Source organism: Ambystoma mexicanum, chromosome 1p, assembly GCF_040938575.1.
Source record: "Ambystoma mexicanum isolate Mex_15411 chromosome 1p, UKY_AmexF1_1, whole genome shotgun sequence".
NCBI classification, from domain to species: domain Eukaryota; kingdom Metazoa; phylum Chordata; class Amphibia; order Caudata; family Ambystomatidae; genus Ambystoma; species Ambystoma mexicanum.
In genome coordinates this window covers 805,947,585-805,971,287 of record NC_090921.1, presented here as the reverse complement: position 1 = coordinate 805,971,287, position 23,703 = coordinate 805,947,585, and the positions used below count along the sequence as shown (strand labels likewise).

At 45.5% G+C, this 23,703-nt stretch overlaps 1 protein-coding gene across 1 annotated transcript in view; it reads left to right on the top strand.

The window, feature by feature from the left end:
* The first annotated feature begins 9,562 nt into the window (after window positions 1-9,562).
* The window catches only part of LOC138581126 (uncharacterized), a 250,266-nt gene continuing 236,125 nt past the window's right edge, over window positions 9,563-23,703 (top strand). The window contains exons 1-2 of the mRNA XM_069652229.1: window positions 9,563-9,629; window positions 10,028-10,360. Of these exons, the coding sequence (XP_069508330.1) occupies window positions 9,596-9,629; window positions 10,028-10,360 (367 nt within the window). The 5' untranslated portion in view covers window positions 9,563-9,595. The remainder of the gene's footprint in view (window positions 9,630-10,027; window positions 10,361-23,703) is intronic.

Sequence of the window (23,703 nt, the reverse complement as noted above, 5' to 3'; positions counted from 1 at the left end):
AAGTTGCGGTTGGTGGAGAGTATGCTCCGCACACGTAGACGTAGGTCATCCCAGCGCTTACGGCATCGTTTGGGTGTGCGTGGTGTGGTGCCAACGGCACTGACTCTCTGGGCGACCTCTGCCCAAATCTGCTTTTTGTGCTGCAGTGCTGGACGGGTTATATGTCGTTTGAGAACACCACATCTGCATGTTCCTGCAGTGTCTCCGCTAACATGGTGAGCTTCTCTCTGGAGAAGCGGTCCTTGCGCAGGTGATATCCCGTTTTTTTCACTGCTTTTGGCATCGTAAATTCCAACAGGTAGTGATGGAGGTGTGTTGGAGTTCTGGGGGTCAGATGGCTCCTGGTTGTGGTGGATGACAATGGGTTGTGTTTTTAAAGATGGCAGCCGTGCTCTTTCCCGTTCCTGTGCGATGACGCTACATCCGGTTCTGCGTATTTACGGTCACCGCTAATAGCGGTTACCGCTATTAGAGGTGACCGCTATTAGTGGTCACCACTAATGCTGATGGCTTGGATGCCAGAGGAGCTATTTCCACTACAGACGGTGCCGGAAAGGGGGATTTTTCGGACTTTTACGACATGGCGTTGAGGTAATTACTGGCATGGCGCAAAGCTTGTGCCCGAGAACTCATAATGGGCCGCTTTTAGTGGTCTATTGCCAGCACGGACACGGTAATTGCGCCATGCCGGTAATGACCGGTACTTACCGCCCGGGTCATAATGAGGCCCAGTGACTCTACTGACTTGGAAGAAGGAGCACTCTCCAACCCCTCCTTAATTAGGGCCAATGGACCTCTAACTGGATGACCATAGAGAAGCTGAAAGTGACTAAATCCAACTCCCTACTGAGGGACTTCTCTATAAGCAGATAGAAGGCATGGCAGTAGAAGTTCCCACTTTCTTCTAAGGGGTTCCTCTAAAGCACCTATCATGCTCTTCATAGTACTGTTAAACCTCTTTACCAATACATTTGTCTGTCGATGGTAGGCAGTTGAGAACTTGTAAGTTACTCCACAGTTTTTCCAGATGGCCTGCATGTAGTGGGACATACAGTTTGATCCCATGTCAGTGATGACCTCTTTAGGAAACATGCCAAGTAGGCCCTTAGCAACAGCCTGAGCTGTAACAGTCCTCATAGGTATGGCTTCAGGATACCTAGTAACATGGGCTACTACAGCCAATACAAATTGATTGCCTGAAGAGGTTGGAGGGTCTAAGGGACCAACAATGTCGATTCCTGCCCTCTCAAAAGGGACTCCCACCACTGGGAGAGGCACTAAAGGTGCCACATTATTGGCTCCACTCTTGCCAGGTGTCTGACAAGTGTGACAGCTCCTACAGAATTTATCTACATCAGACCCCAATTTAGGCCAGTAGAAATATAGAGAAAGCCTTTCCTTGGTCTTCTTGAAGCTCAAGTGACCAGCCAAAGGAATCTCATGGGCTAACTGTGGGAACTGGTGTCTTGTCTCTAGAGGCACTACAAGTCTTCTGTAGTCCCCTGGGATAGACTCAGTTTGTTCGCTGTAGAAGATGCCATCTTCCCAGTACAGCCTATGCTTCCCTGGCTCTTGCCCGTCCAACTTGGAAGCTGCCTGTTGGCGAAGACTTTAAGAGTAGGACACTCCCTTTGGCCTCTGCTGAAGTCTGCCCTACACGGGCCACCTTCTGCCAGTAAAGACTGCAGCTCAGGATGGTCTTTGGGATCCAAATCTCCAACAGGGGTAAGGTCTTCTTCCAGCTCTGAATCTTCAGCAGCTGATTCAACCTTTCCTGGTTGTTCCCCACACTCAGCATCTGCTGGTGGAGTAGTCACAGGTGTGACTTTGGACAATCCTCTCTGGGATGTCCTTCTTCGTAGCACATGAGTGCTTTCTGGCTTTTTCCTTGGGACTTTGGGTTTCCCCTTGTCTCATTCTTCCTGGAAATAGCAGTTAGTAGTTCCTGTGGGCTAGGTGTTATAGATTCTTCTGTAACATCCTCTGGAGAGCCATCTAAGGTACTCTCCCTGGCCCTCCCTGTCTGCTCCTGTTTCATTTTGCTTGGAGGCTTGGGGGTGCTTGATAAAACTCCAAGAGTTTTTAAGTCATTCCCCAACAGGACTCTCCCATGTACCTTACTATGTACACTTACAGGTATCTTGGCAGTCATGTTGTTGCACTGAATGAGAGCTGGTAGTCTAGGAAGCATTTGGACAGGGCCTCCAGCAAGCTTAGTGAGACTTTTGGGTGCCCTACAACATCCTCAGCCTTGAAAAAAGATAAATCCACAACAGTAATTCTGCCCCCAGTGTCTCTAATGGCAGGTGTCTCCTGACCATTTACAAGTACACTGTCCTTATAATATTCTTTTGTGTTATCTGGAATAGAATTATAGACATCTAAATTCTGCTGTTCCCACAGACCCATTGACACTAAAGAAACACTGGCAGAGACTCCAATGGGGTCGCCAGGCAGTACTTGAAGGTTACCACTTGTCACATGTACTTCTTCCTCTGGGGAGAAGGCTAAGGAGACAGTGTGGATCCCTGAAGGTTTACCCTTGCACCTGGGATCCCCTTTCACATGGTCAGTAGACCCACAAGCATAACATTTTCCAAATGTTTTGACAAATGGGGGTCTCTGCTGACCTCCTTCTGGTTTGGCACCAGAGGTTTCACTAGCGTGATTTGGTTTCCCTTGTGGCATACCCTTCTTATGTTTGGGGCCCTCTTTTTGATTGGAGGTATTAGAATTCTCTTTGCAATCTTTCTTATGCTGCTTCCCATCATCCTTCTTCTGAGTTGCCCCAGAATCCTTGTGAGTAGCCCTGTTGGCAACCCACAAGTCAGCAGCCTTTGCTAACTTCTTTGGATCAATTTCCTTAGAGTCAGCCAAGTGCTGTCTCAGTTCAGGAGAGCAGGCATCAAAAATAGATTCTAACAAAAATAGATTTCTCATTCCTTCAAAGGTGTTAACTCTGTAACCCTTTACCCAACCATCTACGCTTTTCAAACACCCATGTAGCCCAAGGGGTACCATCATGCTTTTTTAGGGTCCTATCAAAGCTAGCTTCACATTTTCATACTACAATCTTTCAAGTTCTCCCACCTCCATTACAGCATCAGTTGCAACCTGGGGGAGCCTAGACAAAAGCCAAGGAATCAGCTGATTCCCTGTGAAACCCTGAATTCCATAGTTATATTCAAAAGCAGTCAACCAATCTAAAATATCAAGTCTCACCTCATACATACTCACAGCTTCTTTAAGCATGCAAAGACCTAGATGACATTGGGAGACAACCATTTTCAAGAGACAATTTCTTCATTTCTAGTTCATGATTCAATTCCATTTCTCTGAGCCTGAGTTCTTGAGGTTTACTATTAGTTTGCATTTGAATTATTTTGAACTCTAACTCAAGTCTAATTTTTTCAAGAGAGACAAATTCTGCACTCAGTACTGGACCTGGTAGGGTCCCTGTGGTTATAGCTTGAGGAACCTAAAGCTAGTGAAGGTGCAGTGGGGCTCACATCCTGAGACTCCTCTGACTCCTCTAACTCATCAATAACATTTGAGCTTGACTCTGAATCATTATCATCCTCATCAACATTATCCACATTTGCTGAGGGGGTAGGGGTTATAGCTCTACCTCCCAGTTTTGATGATTCAACAATTTCTTAATCAATTAATTTTTCTTGCCTTTAACAGATAGATACCTGACTTTACACATATCCTTCAGTTGATCTACTGTAAGAATGATCAGGGCTTCCTGCTTGAAGTTATCCATATTTGGCATTATAAAAGAATTGCTTCTCTAGTGGTGATTAGCCTTGTGCAGGTTATTTGAACAAAAGTGAGAGCAGCACTCCCAATGTAATAACTATACTTTATCCCCACCGCTGTACACCAGTGTTAGGCAGAATTGCATGCAGTACCCTCTGCGACCACTACACACAATTAGGACTACAGGTGTTAGCCAAACCAATCTTTGGTATAAGTCTGTACCACACAGTTTTTGGTAGCGAGCTGAGCAGCAAGGCTTATCTCAAGAGTGAATGTGAGCAGTACAAGTAGTTACACAGAGGACTTTCAATCACAGTGGTTGAAGTAAACACTTATACTCAAGGTTTCTTGGTAAAACACTTATTAATTTATTACACAATCATTTAGAAAACATTTCACTAGCAGAAGACAACTTAATATTATATACCAATACACTTCAATACAGAACTCTAAGATTTTGAGACAGTTTGAGATTCCCTGAAATAGGAGCCAATTGGCAGTTCAGTTACTTAGAAGTGAGCAAAAGGCGGAAGGTAAATAGAACAGATCACATATACTTGTTAGACAGTGAAAATAATTTCAGTTCACCAGAGGAGTTCAATTCTAGTCAATAGGCCAGGCCAAAGTCAATGGGTTAGTGTTCTGGATAGGAATGAGCAGTTCTGTTATCAAACGGTAAAGTCTTTGCAAAAGTTCTCAGAAGTAGTTTAGGCGAAAAAGAATCATATGTCGGTTCACAAGCTGATTAGGCCTGTAAATTGGGAAAGTTTCATGAACTTTCACCGCGAGAGTGGCGTTCTCTCAATCGGGTTGGCACAGTACCTTAGTATGAAGAACAAAATGCAGCTGACGACGTTGGTTCCTGGCAGGTCCTGCAGATCTCACTGTTCCTGAGCTTCAGTCGTGGAGACAAGAGGGAGGACGTCGGGGGACTCCTGCACTGCACAGGATTGCCGAAAAAGCAAACAAGATGGAGTCACTTCAGTTCCAGTAGCTGTAGATTCAAGCACACAAGCTGGTATCCCTCTCCATGTTTAATCCTAAACAGCCTTGAGAATGGTATCCAGGTGGCTTATGAGTTGATTGGTCCCACCAACTCAAAGGAAGAAGTCGTCCTTGAAGGTGCTTCTCTGTCGAGATGAACTTGGCAATTCGGACCAGCAGCAGGGCCTCACCGGGCAAACCAACGGTCCAGGAGTTGCAGCACCCGTCCTCTTCCAGCTCTTCTTCGGTTCTTTCGTTCAAGTGGTCGACTCTGCTTTCCAGTCCAAGAGACTCGCCTTTTAAACAGTTTTCTCCCTTTCATTCCAGCCTAGCTGTCACTCACCCAGCAGGGTGGCTGTCCTTGCCGGACAGTCAGCAAGCCAATCAGGCTAGAGTGCATTTGGGTATCCTAGGGGACTAAGCACAGTGAGCTTTGGCGCCTCCCTCACTTCCTGCCTGCCCCAGACACTCAGACGCCAGAGGCGGTCTTCAGTCCTGAAGCCCGCCAAAGGCACGAACAAACGGACCAAACGTGGTTTAGCGCGCAGAGTCAAACACTAGAAGGACCTTTCCAAATAGAAACGGTGAAAAAAGAAGACCGGGACCTGTTTAAACAAAGGGGCTTAAGGCGCCATCTTGAAAAACATGGCTCCCGTGATTTTTAGCTACCGGTGTTCGCGGTCGGGAAAAATCATGGTAGTTTGTTGTAAAACCACTGCCACCAGCCTTTTCAATAGGAAAGGGTACCATTCAACTGCTACATGAGTATTTAGACACAGGGGATAATATGTAACCCCTCCGGGACTCCATTGTAAGATGGTCTGTGCTGAGTCTAGGAATTTGGAAAGACTAGTAAAGTCAATTTCACTTTACATCCCCTGGGAAACAGTAGTTTATACCAGAGAAAAGGTATCTAAACCTTTGGGAAGTCAAAAAGACATCCCTGTGTCACTGCACTGAGGGTGCTGTGTAACACACCTGAAAACATAATGCCTATGGAGTTATCTAACACTCCATAATCAAAGAACACAGGTGAAAAACACCCATCAAAATACATGAAAGAGTGGGAAAAAAAGGCTCACACTCTCTCCAGGTAAAAATATCAAGTCCTCAAAATCCAGCAAAGTTGCTGAGGGTCTCTAAGGTGAAGGGAATTAGCACATTTATGAGAATTCTCCCTAACAAATAGTAATGATTGAGTGTGTGGGATGTGTGTCTGTGTGTAAGAGAGAGAGAGGGAGAGAAATTATTGGATTACTTTCTGGCTACATTCATTACTCTTACCGCTACCCTTCCTTGTTACAGTTCTTAATCTATGCAGGCCATCTGCCTTACGACATAACCGATTCTTTAAAATCCTTTTTCCCCTTTTAATTCCCCCTTCCTATTATAGGTATGTACCTTCTTGCCTTACCCAATACACCAGGAAAGAGGCTGGATGAGGTGCGCCATAGGCACTATGATGAGGAAGAGTAGAAGTTATATATCTCCTGCTACATCCAAGACCCAAAGACAAGAGTACATCATGGAACGGGGAAGTGCAGTTTTGTCATGTGCTGTAACACCATGTGTTGGGGTAAAACACAAAATTATCTGTCCCATCTCACCTGTGGTCATGTGCAGTTATTCAATCTCCCCGCCTCCCAGGTGGAAGAGAGTAAGGTAGCACTGCACTACTCCTAACAAAGCAAGAAGCAGAATGGCATGTGGATTAATCGCATTGTCCTTGAGCATATCATACAACTGCCCAGGCATTCCGAAAACAAGCAAAGCAGATACGTGCCACAGACCAATCACATGTAGACACTTGCTCCCCGAAAGACTGTCTTAAAATGCACTGAAATGCACTGTTGATGGGCCCTTTAAGGTGGGATCCTACTGCCTATAATGATTTACTGTACGCATCTACCATGGAGATTTCAACTCTGGTTCTTCCCATCCAGACAGCAACCCCATACTATAGACTATCGTCACACTACTCACTCTATGATCTCACACAACATATCACCCCCTCCCCCAACAGACAGACACACACACACAGAGCTGGTAACACTGTGGGCATTTTGATTTCAAGCAAAAATCATGTCCCAGTGGAAAATCAAATCTGGGTTTTGTGGTCAGGCCACTTTGCTATCCCCTTCATGCTCACTCTACCACACAAGATCACCCACCTGCCACACAACCCCCTCGCCCATAAGACAGACAAAGGAAACACATTACAGATGAAGCCGTAGCACCAATATTACCACTCCCCTCTTCCCCACATGCACATCCCCCCACTCTCCTCAACAACTACAGCACCATAATCACACAGGCAATCAACACAATTGCCCCCTCAAATCACAAAAGCCCTGCAGCCACCATGGTAAACCAAGGTTCAGCAGCTCCCTCCTCTCTATCAAGCAGGAAGTCAGACATCTGAAAGAGTCTGGCAAAAGAACCCATGCCACACCACCAGAGCATCACTCATAGTCTACTGTAACTGGTACAAATGGGCATAGACAAAGCCAAATCCAACCATTGCCTCCAAGAACTCCACTCCACCACAACCAAACACAGAACATATTCAACATTGTCAAATTTCACTCTAAACCACCATCTAAACCTTCAGACCCCATCCACTGAATAATGCAAATTCCTCATGGACTACTTCAACTCCAAAATACACATCAGGCAAGCACTCCCTGCTCCCAAACATTCTGACACATGGGCCACCTTCCACCTCATTGACACAGACACCATCATCATCCTTACAACCAAAATAAAACCTGCACACTTCTTGGATGATGCATACCCACCTCAAGCCACATCCGCTTGCATCACCACCCTAGCTCCCTACTGGCTCATCGTCAACAACTCATGTCTCTTATGTGGTACTCTCCCTCTGCTCTCAAAACTGGACAAATCTCAGCCCTCCTCAAAAAACATTTCTCGACCCCACACTCCCTGAAAATGACCACCCCATCACTATCCTGCCATATCATGGAATGCTTCGTCAATACCCAACTGCAACAACACATCACCACAAACAACCCCTTCCAATCGAGATTTCGACCTGGATACATCATTGAGACTGCCACACTCCTCATCCTTGATGACCTTCACAACATTACTGACAAAGGACACACATCACACCTCATGCTCCTCGACCTCTCTGCAGCCTTCGACACCATAGATCACAGATTCTACTCAACATCCTATCTCACAGGACGAAACTCTCAGGCACCGTCCTTTACTGGTCCAAGCACTGGTTCTGTCCAAGCTGGACTATGGGAATTCTCTCCTCACCAGACTCCTGAGCAGCACCTTTGCCCACCTTCAAGCCATACGAAACACAGCAGCCAGACTCATCCTAAACCTTCCAAAACATTCACACATCACCCTGGCTCCTGCCCAGCTCCACTTGCTCCCCATAGCCCAAAGAATTGCTTTCAAAGGACTCTTATTTTCAAAGCCATCCATCACAAACCAACTTACATTCATGACAAACTCAAACCCATCACCCACACAAACACTAGACAAGCAGCAATCCACCATCTCCCACACATTGCACTCTGCAAACTAACATGCACACAGATGCAAGCATTTACCCGCTGGGCACCAAGGGCATGAAACACCCTGTGTCTTCAAATCCGCACCGAACCATCCATCACCACTTTCAGAAAGAGCTGCAAAACATGCCTGTTTCCCCAACACCTTAACATCACCCCTTCGACTCCCCTGCTGCCACTTGTATAAATCTTTCTATCCTGTCCTGAAAAAATTCTGTAACTTCTGCTTCACCTCTCACCCTTTTCACGTTTGAACCTGGTAAGGCACCCAGAGGCCATTTGGGTAGGACCAGCGCTAAGCATAAATTCAAATAAAATAAAATAAAATATTAACAGATTCGGCATCCTTGTTCTGTGCCTGAACAAGTTCATATCATTACACAACAAAAACAAGGGGATGTTGCTTGCCAATAATACAAGATCATTAAACACAACTGGGCCAAGAAACAGTCGCGTATCCCATACCCTGGACCTGACATCATTCCTGCACGTTGGAGGGTGTAGGATGTGAAGGAAAAGTGGCACCTGGATTGCAGGACAAGATGCTTTTCTTCTCTATTCACTGATATCTCTCCTACCCACCTCATAGCATCAGGAGATGCACGATGGACGATTATGGCTTCTCCAATTGTACCCCACGATGTCCTACTGTTGGGTGCAGGTCCTCACTCAGCCCACTGTGCACTCATTGGTGGTCTGAGCCCAACGGGGACAGGAGATGATCCATCTGAACATTTTACTGAGTGTAGATACTGATCCCTCAAAGCCCAACAGTGACGGAAAATGGGGAAAAAAGTAGGCCAGCCCTGCAGGCCTCCTCGGAATGTCTTGCCTGGAAGGACAGAAGAAAAACAAGAGGATTATGGGCAAGCTAGGCATTATTTACCCCTGGTGACAGCCGCAGAAGTTAAAGAAAAGAGATGTGGGGACTTGGTTCTGCCAGAAGTTGGATGGCCTTCATAGAGTAAGCACTCTGGGACAAGGAAGAGGGCCATGGTGATAATGTGCAATTTTGCGGCACACAGTACATGAGTCAACCTTATTTCACTTTTCTGACTGGCATTAGCTGACTGCGCCACTAGTTTCTGATTTTTGCCGACTATAAACATAGATGAGACTGTGCCTCACTGGTGGAAATCATTTCATGAACAGACCATGTGACCACCATTCGATGTTACACACCCCTCTTTGCCCTTCGTGGGTGGGGCCTAAGGAACAGCACAGGGCCTTCCTCGGCTTCCCCGTCACTTGCTGCTGAAGGAGCGCGCGCAGACACCTCCACTTGCTTCAGAGCCGAGATGCTCATCGGATATTTCATCCTCTTCTGCAAAGGTAACACTTTTTACACCAATACCAAGACAGTCAGCCGGGGAAACGCGGGGATGCGCTTTGGAGAAATCTTGAAGGTGTGAGCTGCTACGTCTTTCATATTAAAATGCATGTTTTATAACTTCTGTAAACACATTATTATTCATTAGTGTGCACATGCTGAGGCGACAGTTAAATACGATAGGGTATTTCATGTTAAAATGCAACTTGGAGGAATGTATTATGAGAAGCCCCAGGAATAATGAACGATACAGTGAGATGCAGGCAAACCGATGCCACACTTCATCCCCAGGTTTGCCCTCCCAGGGCAGCGCCCGAGTTCTTCATGGATTCCAGAGCGGGCGTGGCCCTGGAGTGATACTTTGGGAGCAGCATTAACTTTGTATTTTTAACCATTGCAGTGCTGGGGGTGCAGCTGCACCTGCATCAGACGGAGCAGCCCCTCACCGTCAGCATCAATGAAACAGCCAAGATCTCCTGTTTGTTATCCGAGGTAAGCTGCGCTAGAAGACGTTCTGTGCGTTGGTTCTGGAGAGGAATCGAGGAAGAAGTCACACTTATTAAGTCCTGCGGCGGTGACGGTGCTGCTATTAAATATAATTGCAGTTATGGACCGTGCAGCACGACACTGCAAATCCACAATGTCCAGCAGCGCGAGGCAGGCGTGTATTACTGCGCTTACGCAATAAACATGAAGCTGCATTTCTCCAGTGACGTCACGCTCATTGTGGGAGGTAAGACACTTTGCAAAGAAATGACGACTACAAGACTGCACTTTTTTCACTCCGATAAATTACACTGAACTTGGAGGGACATAGACCACAACATGTGAATGCATAAGAGATATATTCTAAATAACTCATTTAAAAAAGAAAACCAGTGCTGCAGTCTTGTAATGTACCATTGTAATGTGTCAATGTGTGGATTGTTATTTAAATTAAGCAGAATTGCAGCAAAACGAACATTTTGAGTATAATTTCATTGCTTGTGTTAAATTGACTAAATTAATGTCTCTATGATATAAAATCACATTTGGGATCAATTAGAAGCTGTTTAGACACTGTCATAAACATGCCAATGTAATATGACAGCACTACCCTGTGACTGCAAGCATGCAGCAATTTAAACCTCACACTTACTTTGACCATCCTCTTGCTCTGCTCCAGTCCCACATTACACATCTACCACATTACCATTGCATATTCGAATATAATAACAACCAGACTTATATGCACTGCTTAATTAGTGGGGGAGCGGTGGGGGAGGGCGGGGGGGGCTTGCCAGGGCTCGGCCCGACACTTATTTCTGAGCCGTCCCTGACACTTATTTTTTAGCCCAGCCTGATTTTGTTGTGGTGTTTTGGCAACTTTACTACTTTATCTCACAGTCAGTCATAGCCACATAACCAACAACAGTGTGCCCTGGCCAGGGTCTCTGCATGCTGGGCTGGCTCATTGTTCTTCACAAACCTGATGACCCAGGTTGGCAGGGCAGGACTATTCATGTATTTTCATGAAAAACAATGAGACACAAGGTTACAATCCTGGGCACGGATGCTGGCCATGTCCACCCACTGCTCTACTCAGTTGCATGCCATTGCGGCACTTTCTCTAGTGTAATAACCAGCAGGGTGTGTTGGCAACAACAGGACAGTCACCAGGGAACAGCCCCAACACAGGGACAAAGTCAGTGAAAAGACCCATGTGGAACAGGAGGGCCAGGCATGAGTGGCAACCTATGCTTCACGATCTTGCTGCTGTGTTTGACAGGCAACGCGTCAGTCCTGTTATGATTTTGCCTGCATTCGTCCATCAATTTTCCATAGGGGGAAAACGTTTGCTCTTTTTTCATGTGGTTCGATGGTTAACATGCTCCACTTGACACCGATGGGATTAGATCAAAATGTTAACGATGATGTGTTTTAAAGAAACACTTAAACATTTCTTTTATTTCAAGACATAACTAACATGCCATGTGGATTTCACCCTCAATGAACCAGTGGGAGTTTGAACGTCAACCCCAAATATGTTGACACCGTATGGAGCAGACGCGTGACACTGTATGGAGCAACAGTGGGTTGTGTTAACAGTGGACGGGGAGTTTCCACTCCCCCATCCAAGAAAATGTTTGGTCCCTGGCACTTATTTTCTTAAAAATTAAGCACTGCTTATATATACACCAAAGGTAAATGAGTCATCTACATGGGGGAAAAATAAAAAAAATAATTTCTCGTTCACAAACCTCTACCTGGCAAGGCATCAGCAGAGACACGACCCTTCCTATTCCAGTCCTCTCACAAGCAGGCGACCCAGCCACTACTGCAGAGGCTTCAACCACAGTCATAAGTGATGAACACCGCCCTCAAATGTATTCTACTAAATTCCGTATCTTGACTGGGTGCTTTATATTTTCTTCAATTTCTTCAATTTGGTTTCTCCCATTTTCCGATATAGTAGAACGGCATAAAGACATTTTCATTTATCTATTTAAATGTTTTGTGCCTCTCCGGCTGCACTTATTTATTTTATTTATTTATTTATTTGCATTTTTAAAGCACTCACACAGCCCGGGGGCATTGGGGCACTGTTACAGGAATATGTCTTAATTGCATAATTTATAATGCGCTTAATACGCAGAGGTTTCTAAGCGTGGACCGGGGATCGAACCTGTGTTGCTTCGTGTCTTGTTTCCAGGGCGAGCACGTTGCCGCTGAACTATCCTCCCGGGACAAGCTTAATGAGCAGTGACTTCAGAACTCCCATCCAAGTCCTCCCATCATGATGGTGATCATGCAGAAAGATAGTGGGGTGATCTGCCTCGCCAGGACTGCAGACAGGAGTATTGTGAGGTTCAATGGAAAGGAGTTTATTTTAGGGACCCTGCCAAATTTACTAAAAATGGAGTGCTACAAAGAATTGATGGTGATTTATGGGGAAAGACTTTGCGTAGAGGTTTGATCTCAAGGCTCTTTGGAATGGTGATTTCTAGGAGGCCCCTTTGCTCCGTGTCCAGGATATTCTACAGCTCCGAGTCCAGAGCACTGATAGAACTCACCCGGTGTTTCCTACAGTCGTATTTACTTCGGGCAACCAGTTTCCCTGTGCCTGGTATAGTAAGGAACCACTTCTGTTATACTATTCGTGGTTTTGTGTCATTCCGAAGCATCTACTCTGACCACAAAGCATGCATCTGGTGATTATTCAAACACTGTGTGCAGTCTCCACAATTAATCCAGACAATTATGAAGTAAGTTTGCACCTGGAAAGGGGTCCCAGGATAAGACCCACATGGAACGAGAAAAGAACAGTCTTGAAGGGTAGAGACTCAGGGTATGTGCCAAGCCACCCAGCTGAGGTCCAGCATAGACCCAGATTAAGTACTAGCGAGTGACATAATAGAGCTCAGGCTGCCACCTGGCTGGTATTTTCTAGAGATGGCTGCCATTTTTATGTGGAGGCCGATTAAAATGTTTGCCAACCTTTAATAGCCGGTATGCTATGCCTTTGAAAGAAAAATGAAAGAAAATAAATATGAACTGAATCCCCTCCAAGGCACGTGCGGGTATCTATGATAACTCTCAAACTAAACCCTGCAAATAATGGCGTCATATTAATCCCATCGCAAAACACAAAGGAAGTGTGCACTCATTCATTACTGAATACAAACAGCTGCCCCGTCCAGAACTGCAAAGCAATCACAAATGTCTGCTAAATCCAGACTGAGTGTAAGACAGAGGGACCCAGACCAACGTCATAAGTGGGCCAGACAGGTGCACAGTGGACCTGCTTATGTTTTCACTTAGACAAGAAAGCCTAAAATATTTATATACAACTCTACACCGGATTGTCACAGTGCAGAGTATTAGTGACATCACTACTCACCAATAATGAGGAGACTGCATGACTACTCCACCGTGATGGGTATTCTACACATACATTTAGTGAAGACGTCGCAGACGGGCAGCTAAGTGCTTCCCAGGTGATGGAGCAGACGAAAACAGAGGTTACATCAACATACACAGAACATTTCAAGTTAGACCTATACTCTATAGGAATTACAAAAAGTACAAGGGTCATGCTGTTTTAATCATTCAATGCTTCAAAACAATTCTTGTGACATTTGCCTAATGTACATCTATGCATTATCCCCTAAAATTCCACCCTAACAGATTGGGGTGGAATTTTGCTTGGGAGCACTTCATCTAGACCCAAGCAGGGACTTCAATATAAGAATCAAGTGGGGGAGGGGCCATGGAAATGGTCTTACCATCATGGTAGTGATTAGGTTCTTCATGGCGGATTCCTCCAGCCTCTAAGCGCTGTGATGACAAGTGTTGCAATTACAAAATGTATTGATACTGAATCTATCAACCTGCGAAGGATGAGGGACAGCATGACCACTGCCACGATTCTAACTTGCAAAGTGCAGGCTGGACCAACGCACAGCAACTGATCACCCCAAAAACAGGATAACATAAAGACACAAGTACCACCATCCTCAAAAATGTACAAGTACCCCAACACTCTCACTCAAGATCCTAGTAATCCGGTGCTGTAAGCTCGCCAGTGGGTTTCTACCAAATGACGGCTGTCCTCCCCCATATTAACTTGATTACCTCTGAAAACCTATCGTTGAGAGTCTGTGCATGGCCCTAATACTGAAATTGAATGACAGTTTTGTTCAGGGACCTTGAGGCTTTTGGGATATGCGCACCTAACAAATATCTGAATAAATAATCAGAACTAACCCTCAAGGTTAGTACATTGTATGTATACGGCCGTTATCAAACACTCCAAGGGAGACAAGTCATGAAATAAGTAACACAAAAGAATAAAGAACTCTCCCAAACATGATGAATGGCTAACAATGTACAATATGAATACATTTCACTGAGGGGTTCTGCGTGCCAGCTGATAGATAACTCAAATGGAGGTTAAGCTGCCTATGACGTCACTCGGAACACTGAGATGCAATGAACCACGGTATTAATGTTGGTACCAAGGTATACATTATTTGCTCTGTAACAAACCCTAAATGTCCCATTCAACCTCAGCATTTTCCCCATCGCCCAGAAGTACATGAGGTGAATAAGGGAGGCAGTAGAGAACCTTTGCCAACCTAGGGCAAAGGAAAATATCTCTGATCCTGACACCCTCCCTTGGGACAGCCTATTTTGACCTAATTAACCCCTCCCCACCACCCAAGTCCCGAGGATGCAGAGACATTGCTCTATTACTCTGCTTTCAGGTCCCGATAGTGCAGTAGGACTTCCATTTTCCACTGGAGAGATGTCATAGCAGCAGGACATAGCATTTAGAAATACTTGTATGCATTCAGGGCTTTCGATGTAAGCAACGCACAGCAAAGGAATATACAAAATGTGTTCCCTCTCACATAGTGTGTATATCTGTGAACAACATGCAAATGGTAACTGCTACTGAAAGGAGAGGGACCACACATCTTCTTTTTATGGGGAACAACGAAATCCAGGGGCCAGTGAGTTTTGAGTTGGGAACATGTTACCATACAAACTATATTTGATAAAACTCAAAATTTGAGGATATCTATAAATACAAAAGACTAAGAATGCCTTTGGGAATTAGTTGCAAGCATTCACTTTTATCACTTGATGCCAACACAGCCCAATAGATGACAGCAGGGATGAAAGTAAAAACAGGCATGGCTTTGGATCTGCTTGACCACCGCATCCCTCTCTCCCTCCTTGCTGACAGGATAGGATTCTCTGGCACTGTCCTGACTTGGTTTATCTCCTACTTCTCAGGCATATGCCAGGCTGTCCAGATGAAATGGTTGCATTCTAACTGACTCGAGGTCTCCTGCAGAGTCCCCCAAAGCTCCATTCTATCAACAATCCTTTTGAACCTTTACAGTTTGCAGTGTAGCCGTCCATGAATACGCAGAAGATACTCAGCTGAACATGAGAGTAAATAGCGCGCAGGACATCATTCATCTCCGCGATTACCTAGCCATTGTCCAGCCCTAAATGTCAACTGCCTACCTCAAACTAGACCCATCGAAGACTGAATTCGTCCTCATTGGTCCGCCCGCTAAAAAACAACTTGTCCAATAATGTTGCAATGATATGGGCCTAGAAGGATTTGATCCACAACTCTCAAACTCATCAAAATCGTTAGGCTTCAGTATTGAAAGCAATCTGTCCTTTCAAAAACACATAGCCAAAAAGGCCCACATAGCCTGGCTCAGACTCTCCACCCTTCGAAAAATCAAACCCTTCATGCCGCTACAGTACTTACAGACGGCAGTGCAGGTCCATGTGGTCTCGCACATGAATGGGGGAAATGCTCTCCTGACAGGGCTCCCAGCTGCTCACGTGGCTCCCCTAAAAGGAGTCCAAAACGCTGCAGCATATCTTATTACAGGAGCATGGAAATTTGACAAAATTACCCCCATCCTGCACCAATTACATTGGCTTCCTCTTCAGGCTTGGATACTGTTCAAGACTGCATGTATAATCTACAAAGCAGTCATGAGTAGCACACCGGAATACCTGCCAGCTAAACTCCACATATCTGGTGGCGCACACTCCTCGCACAGCAAATCTACCAACCGGCTTGAATCACAACTCATCCGCAAAGAGAAGACCTGCAAACAATGCGTCTCTTGTCATGCACCCACCCTGTGGAAATTGATCCCGCTGTCGGATCGGAATGCCCCCACAATTCTCCAATTTTGTAAATCTCTCAAAAGATGGCTCTTTCAACAACACCTAACCAAGGACTAATTCCATTGGACGCACATACCAATGCACAGACCTCAGAGTACTAGGCTACTGTTAAAAGACGTCATCCCATTGCTAGCAGCCCACACTCTGCATAGCCTCCGCTACTGTCGAGCTAGGTCCGTGCTGTAGAGGAGCAGCTGCATGCCTCTGCAGGACATCCTGCCCCCTACCTCCTATATGTTGGAGGCCTGAGATCGTGCCATGCTTGACACCAGCAGTTGTGCCAATACCGCAGCGAATATTCGAAAGAAGGTATCCACTGAGAAAACCCTATCGAATGTATCCCCGAAGAGATGACAATCTCAGGGAGGAGCTCCCTGAAGGAATATGAAAAGGAGCAGAAGGAGAAGCTAGTGACATCACAAGAGACGAGCGTGATGCCCCAAAGAATACTGGCTGAAGAGAATGCATGAATCTTACAGAAACTGATGATGAAGTTAAGTATCAAGCACACATTCATATGTGAAAAGAAGATTTTACGTGTGTGAAGTGCTGCAGAAAATTAACTGTTCAATAATTGTAAAGACGCTAAAATGCAAGTAGACTAAGTCATCATAGAAGCTGGCTATACATAGTGAATCGAATGCAGGTGAAGCCGCCATTGTATAGGAGCTGGACATCGGTGTCATGAATTTAGTAAGCCCGGACCCAAGTAAGAGGAAAGGCAGAGAAGAATAAGCTGAGATCGTGGAAGCGCCTGGCGAGGATGTCTGGCCTGGTATCAAAACTGAAGCAGCGAAGGTCGGTTATCTATTCTTGAAAGCAGTGGGCACGCAAAGGATGAATAGAACAATGTAGACTATGGGTCATGAATCAGGGGTGTAAGGGAATTAAAAACCGCAATGTTTGTAAAAAGGATATGTTCTGGTGCAGAAAGAGATTATGGTGACCTAACAAGTCTCTAGGGTCAAAAGGTAGACCAAAGGGTCTGTTAGCAGTTAATAATAATACCTTCTGCGGTTCTTGATGGCTAGCTAGGAGGTGACAGATACAATAAAAATGAGCAGTTCGACCCGGGGCAAGTATGCGCTAAGCTAGCGTAGTGCAGCGGCGGACAGGTTCAACCGTGTAGGTCAGCTGTTTCAGTACGGCACTTGCATTGGTCTAGGTGTGAACGGATGTCGAACAAAAGTCTAATAGAAGCTTGTGCGGTTCAAAGGTGATGATCGAAGGAGTGCGGATCATGAGGGTCACTAGGGTTGGTTCGATGGCAATGAGGCAGGTGACTTAATGCACAGCTTGAGTTGAGCAGCTCTGATTCAGCTTTTGAAGGTCGCGGTTCAAAGGATCCCCCAGGGTCTGGTTGACTTTCGATGAGATCAGCAACAAAGATGCTGGCGGTTCAAAGAGGCGGTTTGAAGGCAGCAGGTGATGAAACTCAGATTGGAGCCAGGGCAATGCCACCCTCGGCTAGCATGGTGCAGTGGAGGACGGGTTTGGATCCACAGTTCAGCAGTTCGAAGAGAGGGTGAGTGCCAAAAGCAGCTCTGGAGGGTCCTATGGTTCGATGCAGTTGACCTGGCTCGAATCATGGTTTGAATTGGTTCAATGGAGAAAGCAAAGGGGTCCTGGATGCCTTGACTCTTGGTTGCAGTGAGCCCCAAGCCAGGGACTCAAGGATAAGTTAAATCCTTGTTCTTGTGCTCCCACACACAGAGGAGACAGGCCCACAACTGCAGGTGTCCCTCAATGCAGTAAGTTCCCAGGTACTATTGTGGCTGGCAGATAGGCAGGTCTTGTCCCAACAGCATATTAATCCCCAGTGGTCCGTGGCGATGGGTAGGGGGCAGAGACCACCGCTGCCTTGGATACTCATATTCTACCTCACTGGCAGAGGACTTTGGAGAGATCAACTCTCTCAAATGAGGTCCAATTAATTCTTCCTCGTGTTTTTGTTCCAGAGTGAATCTATGAATCTGGTTTGTTTTAAAGGCAAAAGCCCCCAGGTGATTGGACTAAAGCTAGCCTGCTTTAGGGGTCCAATCCTTGTTCTACAGGAAGTGGAGGGGACAGCAAGGAAAGATAGAGGCAGAGAGAAAAACATGGTGAAACCTCCTCCAGCTACACTAACCCCACTGAGCTCCCTCTGTCTACACTAACACCGCCCCATTCTCTTTTCAATAGAATAAAAGGCCCTTTTAGAATGCAGCACCATGGTGTGAGGATACACTTTTGTGAATGGGTGTGCCCTTTGATCCCTGTTCCCAGGACAGCCTTCTGTGGAGTGGCTGTCTCTCTGGGGAGGATGTTACCTGCTCTCACAAAGGAACAACGAGAGGCAAACCCCAAGGCTACAGCAAGGATAGCCTATCTGGGAGAATACACATACCCCTTCCACAGCTGAGCTAAGCTCACAGGGTTGACACATATGTGATATCAAACTGCTCCGGCTGTAATAATTATGTGAAATACCATCCACTATACTGTAACTCAGTTTTGGCTTATATTTTAAGTTACATCTGCCACCAGGACAGTAAACTCATAATTATGGGGATTTGTTACAGGGGTGTATGTCTTAAATGCAGTCCTTGCACTGCAGAGACTTGGATAGACAATATAGAGACAATATAGCCATCCACCAATATGTGGATCGTACTCAGTTGTACATAAGAGTAAATAGCGTGCAGAACATCATTTGTATCCGCAATTACTTAGCCATCATCCAATCCTGGATGTCAACTGCCTACCTCAAACTAAACCCATCCAAAAGTGAATTTGTTCTCATCAACCCTCCCGCTAAAAAACAACTTGTCCAACAATGGCTCAATGATGTGTGTAGAAGGATTTGATTCACAACTCTCGGACTTAGCCAAATTCTTACTCTTCACCATTGACAGCAACCTCAAACACATAGCCAAGAAGACTCAAACAGCCCGGCTCTGAATCTCCACCCTTCAAAAAATCAAAACCCTTAATCCCGCTGTAGGACTTCTGCACCATAGTGCAGGCTCTTATGGTCTTGTGTATCAATGGGTGAAATGCTCTCCTTACGGGGCTCACAGATGCTCACTTTGCTCCTGTAAAAGCAGTCCACCTTGCCAGAGCACGTCTTATTACAAGTGCAAGGAAATTTGACCGAATCACCCCTGTCCTACACAAACTGCATTGACTTGCGCTCAAGGCCAGGATACTGTTCAAGATTGTATGTATCATCTACAAAACAGTTATGAGTAGCACACCAGAGTACCTTGTGGCTAAGCTCCACATAGCGGCAGCACAGGCTGATTGCCCAATAAAGCAACCAAATTACTTTAATCACAATTTGTCCACAAAGAGGGGACTTGCGAACAATCCTTCTCTTGTCACGCACACATCCTCTGGAACTCTATCCCGTTGCCAGCTCGGAATGCCCCCATAATCCTGCAGTTTCGTAAATCCCTCAAAACATGGCTTTTTCAACAACACCTGACCAAGGACTAATTGCAATGGATGCACATACCAACGCACAGACCTCACAGAATTGCGCTACAGTTCAAATATGCCACCCAAAATTCTCGCAAACCACACCCTGTACGGCACTCCAATGTACTCGAGTTAGGTCCGTGCTTTAAACAAGACTATAAATAACATAAAAATGAATTGGCTGCCACAGCAGCTGTCAAATGGGCACTTGTGTCTTCTATACCCGCTCTGTGCCACTGGTAGGCCGTTATATACTGTTGCTGGTCACTTCTACTCCCCCTTTCAGTACCACCCTGAAATAAACTGCACATTGTCTATATCAATGCACACGCTTTAATGCAGCCTGGCTTGTCACCAGAGGCATAGACATGATAGGGCCTGTGTGGGCAAGGCCCGCCAAAAATGTATAAATGCTGAGTCAGCCAGCAGCAGCGACTTGAAGGAGTTACAACTCCACTGCACATGTCAAAACCAGGAAGCTCTTGCTACTTCCTGGTTCCTGTCTTTGTGGAGCAATGAGCCGGCGGACTAAAGCAGCTGTGCAGGTGGCTTGGTGGCATCATGTCGAGTTCGGAGCTAAAATAAACAGGTATGAAAGAAAAAGCATATGTATATGTCTGTATGCATCACTCCCTCTAGAACTAAGGCTTGAGTAGATCCACCTGAAGTTCAGGAAAGCTTTCAAAACGTTTCGCTTATGTAAGGCATTCTCCCAGGAATTAGTCCATGCATGTCCCTTGTATCTTTCAGCTTCTGCAAGGCACTTAAGCGTACATGTTTGTTGTTTTTCCTCTATCTGTAATTTGAGTTATTGTTTATTCACAAAGTAGAAATACACTGCTATTATAGTCTTGAATGCTTTTCCTTGTTGTATTGTTGCCTTGCCACAAACCTGCGAGCTTGGACATCCATAAGGTGTTCATTCTTTCTCATCCATCTATGGACAGAATGGACAGTCCTATACAGAGGGAATTGTCTAGTTAAAAAACATGTTGATTATATCATTTTTAAACTATGATTTGGATGTTTTATGGACATTTGGTTTGTGTAGCTCAATATTTGTTCACTCCTCTTATTTGACATAAAAAATTCATATAATTTGTATTCTTTATCTTAGCTAAAATGTGCACTTAAAAGGTATTGCCCCTTCACTATGAAAAAGAAATACTGAAAGTGCATTTACTGCGCATTCGGCCAAAAAAACCAAACCGGAATCCCATAACACCGAACAAAGGGAGTGGATGCTGCGCTGCAGTCCCCCGCACCCCTTATACAGTAAAATGGGGTCAGGGCAGTGGGGGTCATTATCGACTTTTGGGATAGGAATCATCCGTCGCAGGGTTGACAGGCGAGTCATGGCACCTCAGAGAAGGTAAGTAAGCAGACAGAAGGTCAGTATAGTTGGAAGGGTTGCAGGGGGTGGGGAGATGCAGGAACGTGTGATCTACGGCACTGGGAGCCGCCGTTTTCCGATTCAACCTTTTCATTTTCGAAATTACGGGGCACGCAGTGATCACATAGATCCCACTTAAAATAGACCATGTTACCAAAAAAATCTCTGGGGAGAGAAAAATCCTCTTTTCTCTGTGGGCTTCCTTTGGAATAGGCCCAATTCTTTAATATTAAGGCCCCATTCGTTAAACAATAATGGCTATGCCTCTGCACGTAACCCCAACTCACCCTGGGGTTAGTGTCACCTTGGGTCACCGCAAACTCAAAAGCAACCTTGGCTTTCTTTTCTCTGCTCAATATATTTTGGGACATGTAGCCCTATATTATTCAAATGAAAGAAAACAAAATAGCGGCAACAGTCTGCTGACATGCTGTGAAAGTAATGGCTCCCAAAAATAAGTGAAATGAACACGGCAGTTAATTACAGTTAATCATTCGCATTATTAACTTTAGTATTCTTTTGTTTTGACCCACACCGTTAATTTCTGCCAAATGCATTATGGGTTGTCCTTAACAAATCAAAAAATAGAACATCAGCAGGGAATTATGACAGATCGATCCGCATATACACCAGGCTTGTTATTCAGTCTCAATGCCAATTGCTTCAACAAAAAAAACATACAATAAAGTTAATGTTAATCATTTGTTTTATCTCTAGGCCATTGAATATGGTTTGTTAAAAAGATGGCTTTGGTCATCAAGGGTTCCTGAATTTGGACACTTTGCCTCACGCTAGCCAGCCATATGGTCCAGCTGCTTTATTACTGTTTGTGGATGGGAGACCAAAACGAATACAATAAAGGTCAATTAAAATACAGGCATTGGATGAGGCGAGATTCAAACTCAGATCCTCTGCTGTTCCCTTTTTTGGAGGGAGCCATTCAAACCACTGGCAATCATTGCCACCACTAACAAGCCAACCGAGGCATCAGTGCTGGATTAAACCCCCCTGTGGAGGCCCCTAGGCAATCGAAATGTCGCCCCCTCTCGCAAAGTATCTCTTGAAATATTTTAAATTTTCTGCACCAAATTATTTTGATCCGTTGTCACGGAGCCTCTAAAAGGAGTGGGGCCCATAGGCCGGTGCCTACTTGGCCTAATGGATTCACTGGCACTGAGAGGCATACAGAAGCATTAACACAGAAAGGCACATCGCCATATGTCACCATGCAGTCAGCCAATGTCTCGCTCATAGACAATGTGGTTTCTGTCTATCACCACACTGTGGAGAGTGGGTGCAGGTACTATTACATTTTCTTTATGCTCATCAGTGATGGAAAGGCTGCTAGAAAAAACAGTACACTGCCTGTCGGCGGATATGACTAGTGTCGATGATAAGTAGTGTATTTGAAAATCAGTCCATGTGACCCCTGCTTAGTTCCTCACACACCTCATTGCGGTGGGCAGATGGTGCCTATTTGTCAACACAGGAACTTCGTCAAATCCCAATCACTTGCTGCTAATGGATCATGAGCGGATAACTCCTGAACTTGATGCCGAGATGTTCATCATATATTTGATCTCATTTTTAAATATTTTTTTTACATATTTTTTTATTTTACAGTGAACCTTATAGGATGACGCAATTTTCCTTCATAAAGCTTTGAAGTTTCTTACCAAGGGCCTGATTCATGGATTTTTTTGCACTGAAAAAAAAGAATTTGCGGGCCAATCTCCGTCGATTCATGGAATCGACTTTGCAGGACCTTTTCGGACTTTTTGGGGTCTTCGCACAGGTCTGCTACACCTCTGTGAGCAGTCGAGCGCCTTGCGTGGGACTCCATGCAGAGTGTGGGCAGGGTCAGCGCAGAGAGTTAAATAGGGGGCGGAACACGCATATAACCCATACTCTGCGCAGAATGAGGAAGAACAAGTCGTTACATGGGCGTGCCGAGGAACGACCTGCATGGGGAAAGTGCACTGCTAGAAGCACGCAACAACAAGCGTATTCATGGATCTGACCATGCAACATCTCGTCGGGAAAATCAGCATGCAAAGCTCCCAAACACACCGTCACTTATAAGCGCGTACAAAGCCCCAATCTCAAAGGAATCACTGCACAAAGGTAAGGTCCGATCTGGAATTGAAGGGTGCGTGCACGCAGTTGGGGTGCCGTTTGCAGTAAGGGGTGAGCATATGCAGTGTAGCGGGGTGCAGCCATGGTTTACTGGGGTTTTCACGCAGTTTGACAAGTGTTTTACCTGTGTTACGGAAAATGGAACGCATGTTGTCAGGGTGCTGCTAACAGCTACGGGGGGAACCACGCAGTGTCACTGGGGTGCAGGCTTGATTGCGGGGTACCCCACGCAGTATTTCCAGGGTTCATGTGTTTGCAGCCGGAGAGCCCGCAAAGGTGGGTGTATGTGGCTGGATTCGCTTTGCGTAGGGGCGTGTCGGGTCCGTTCTGGCCACTACTTGCACATACGGTTATTTAGCGGGTAGCATTCCATCAATACGCTG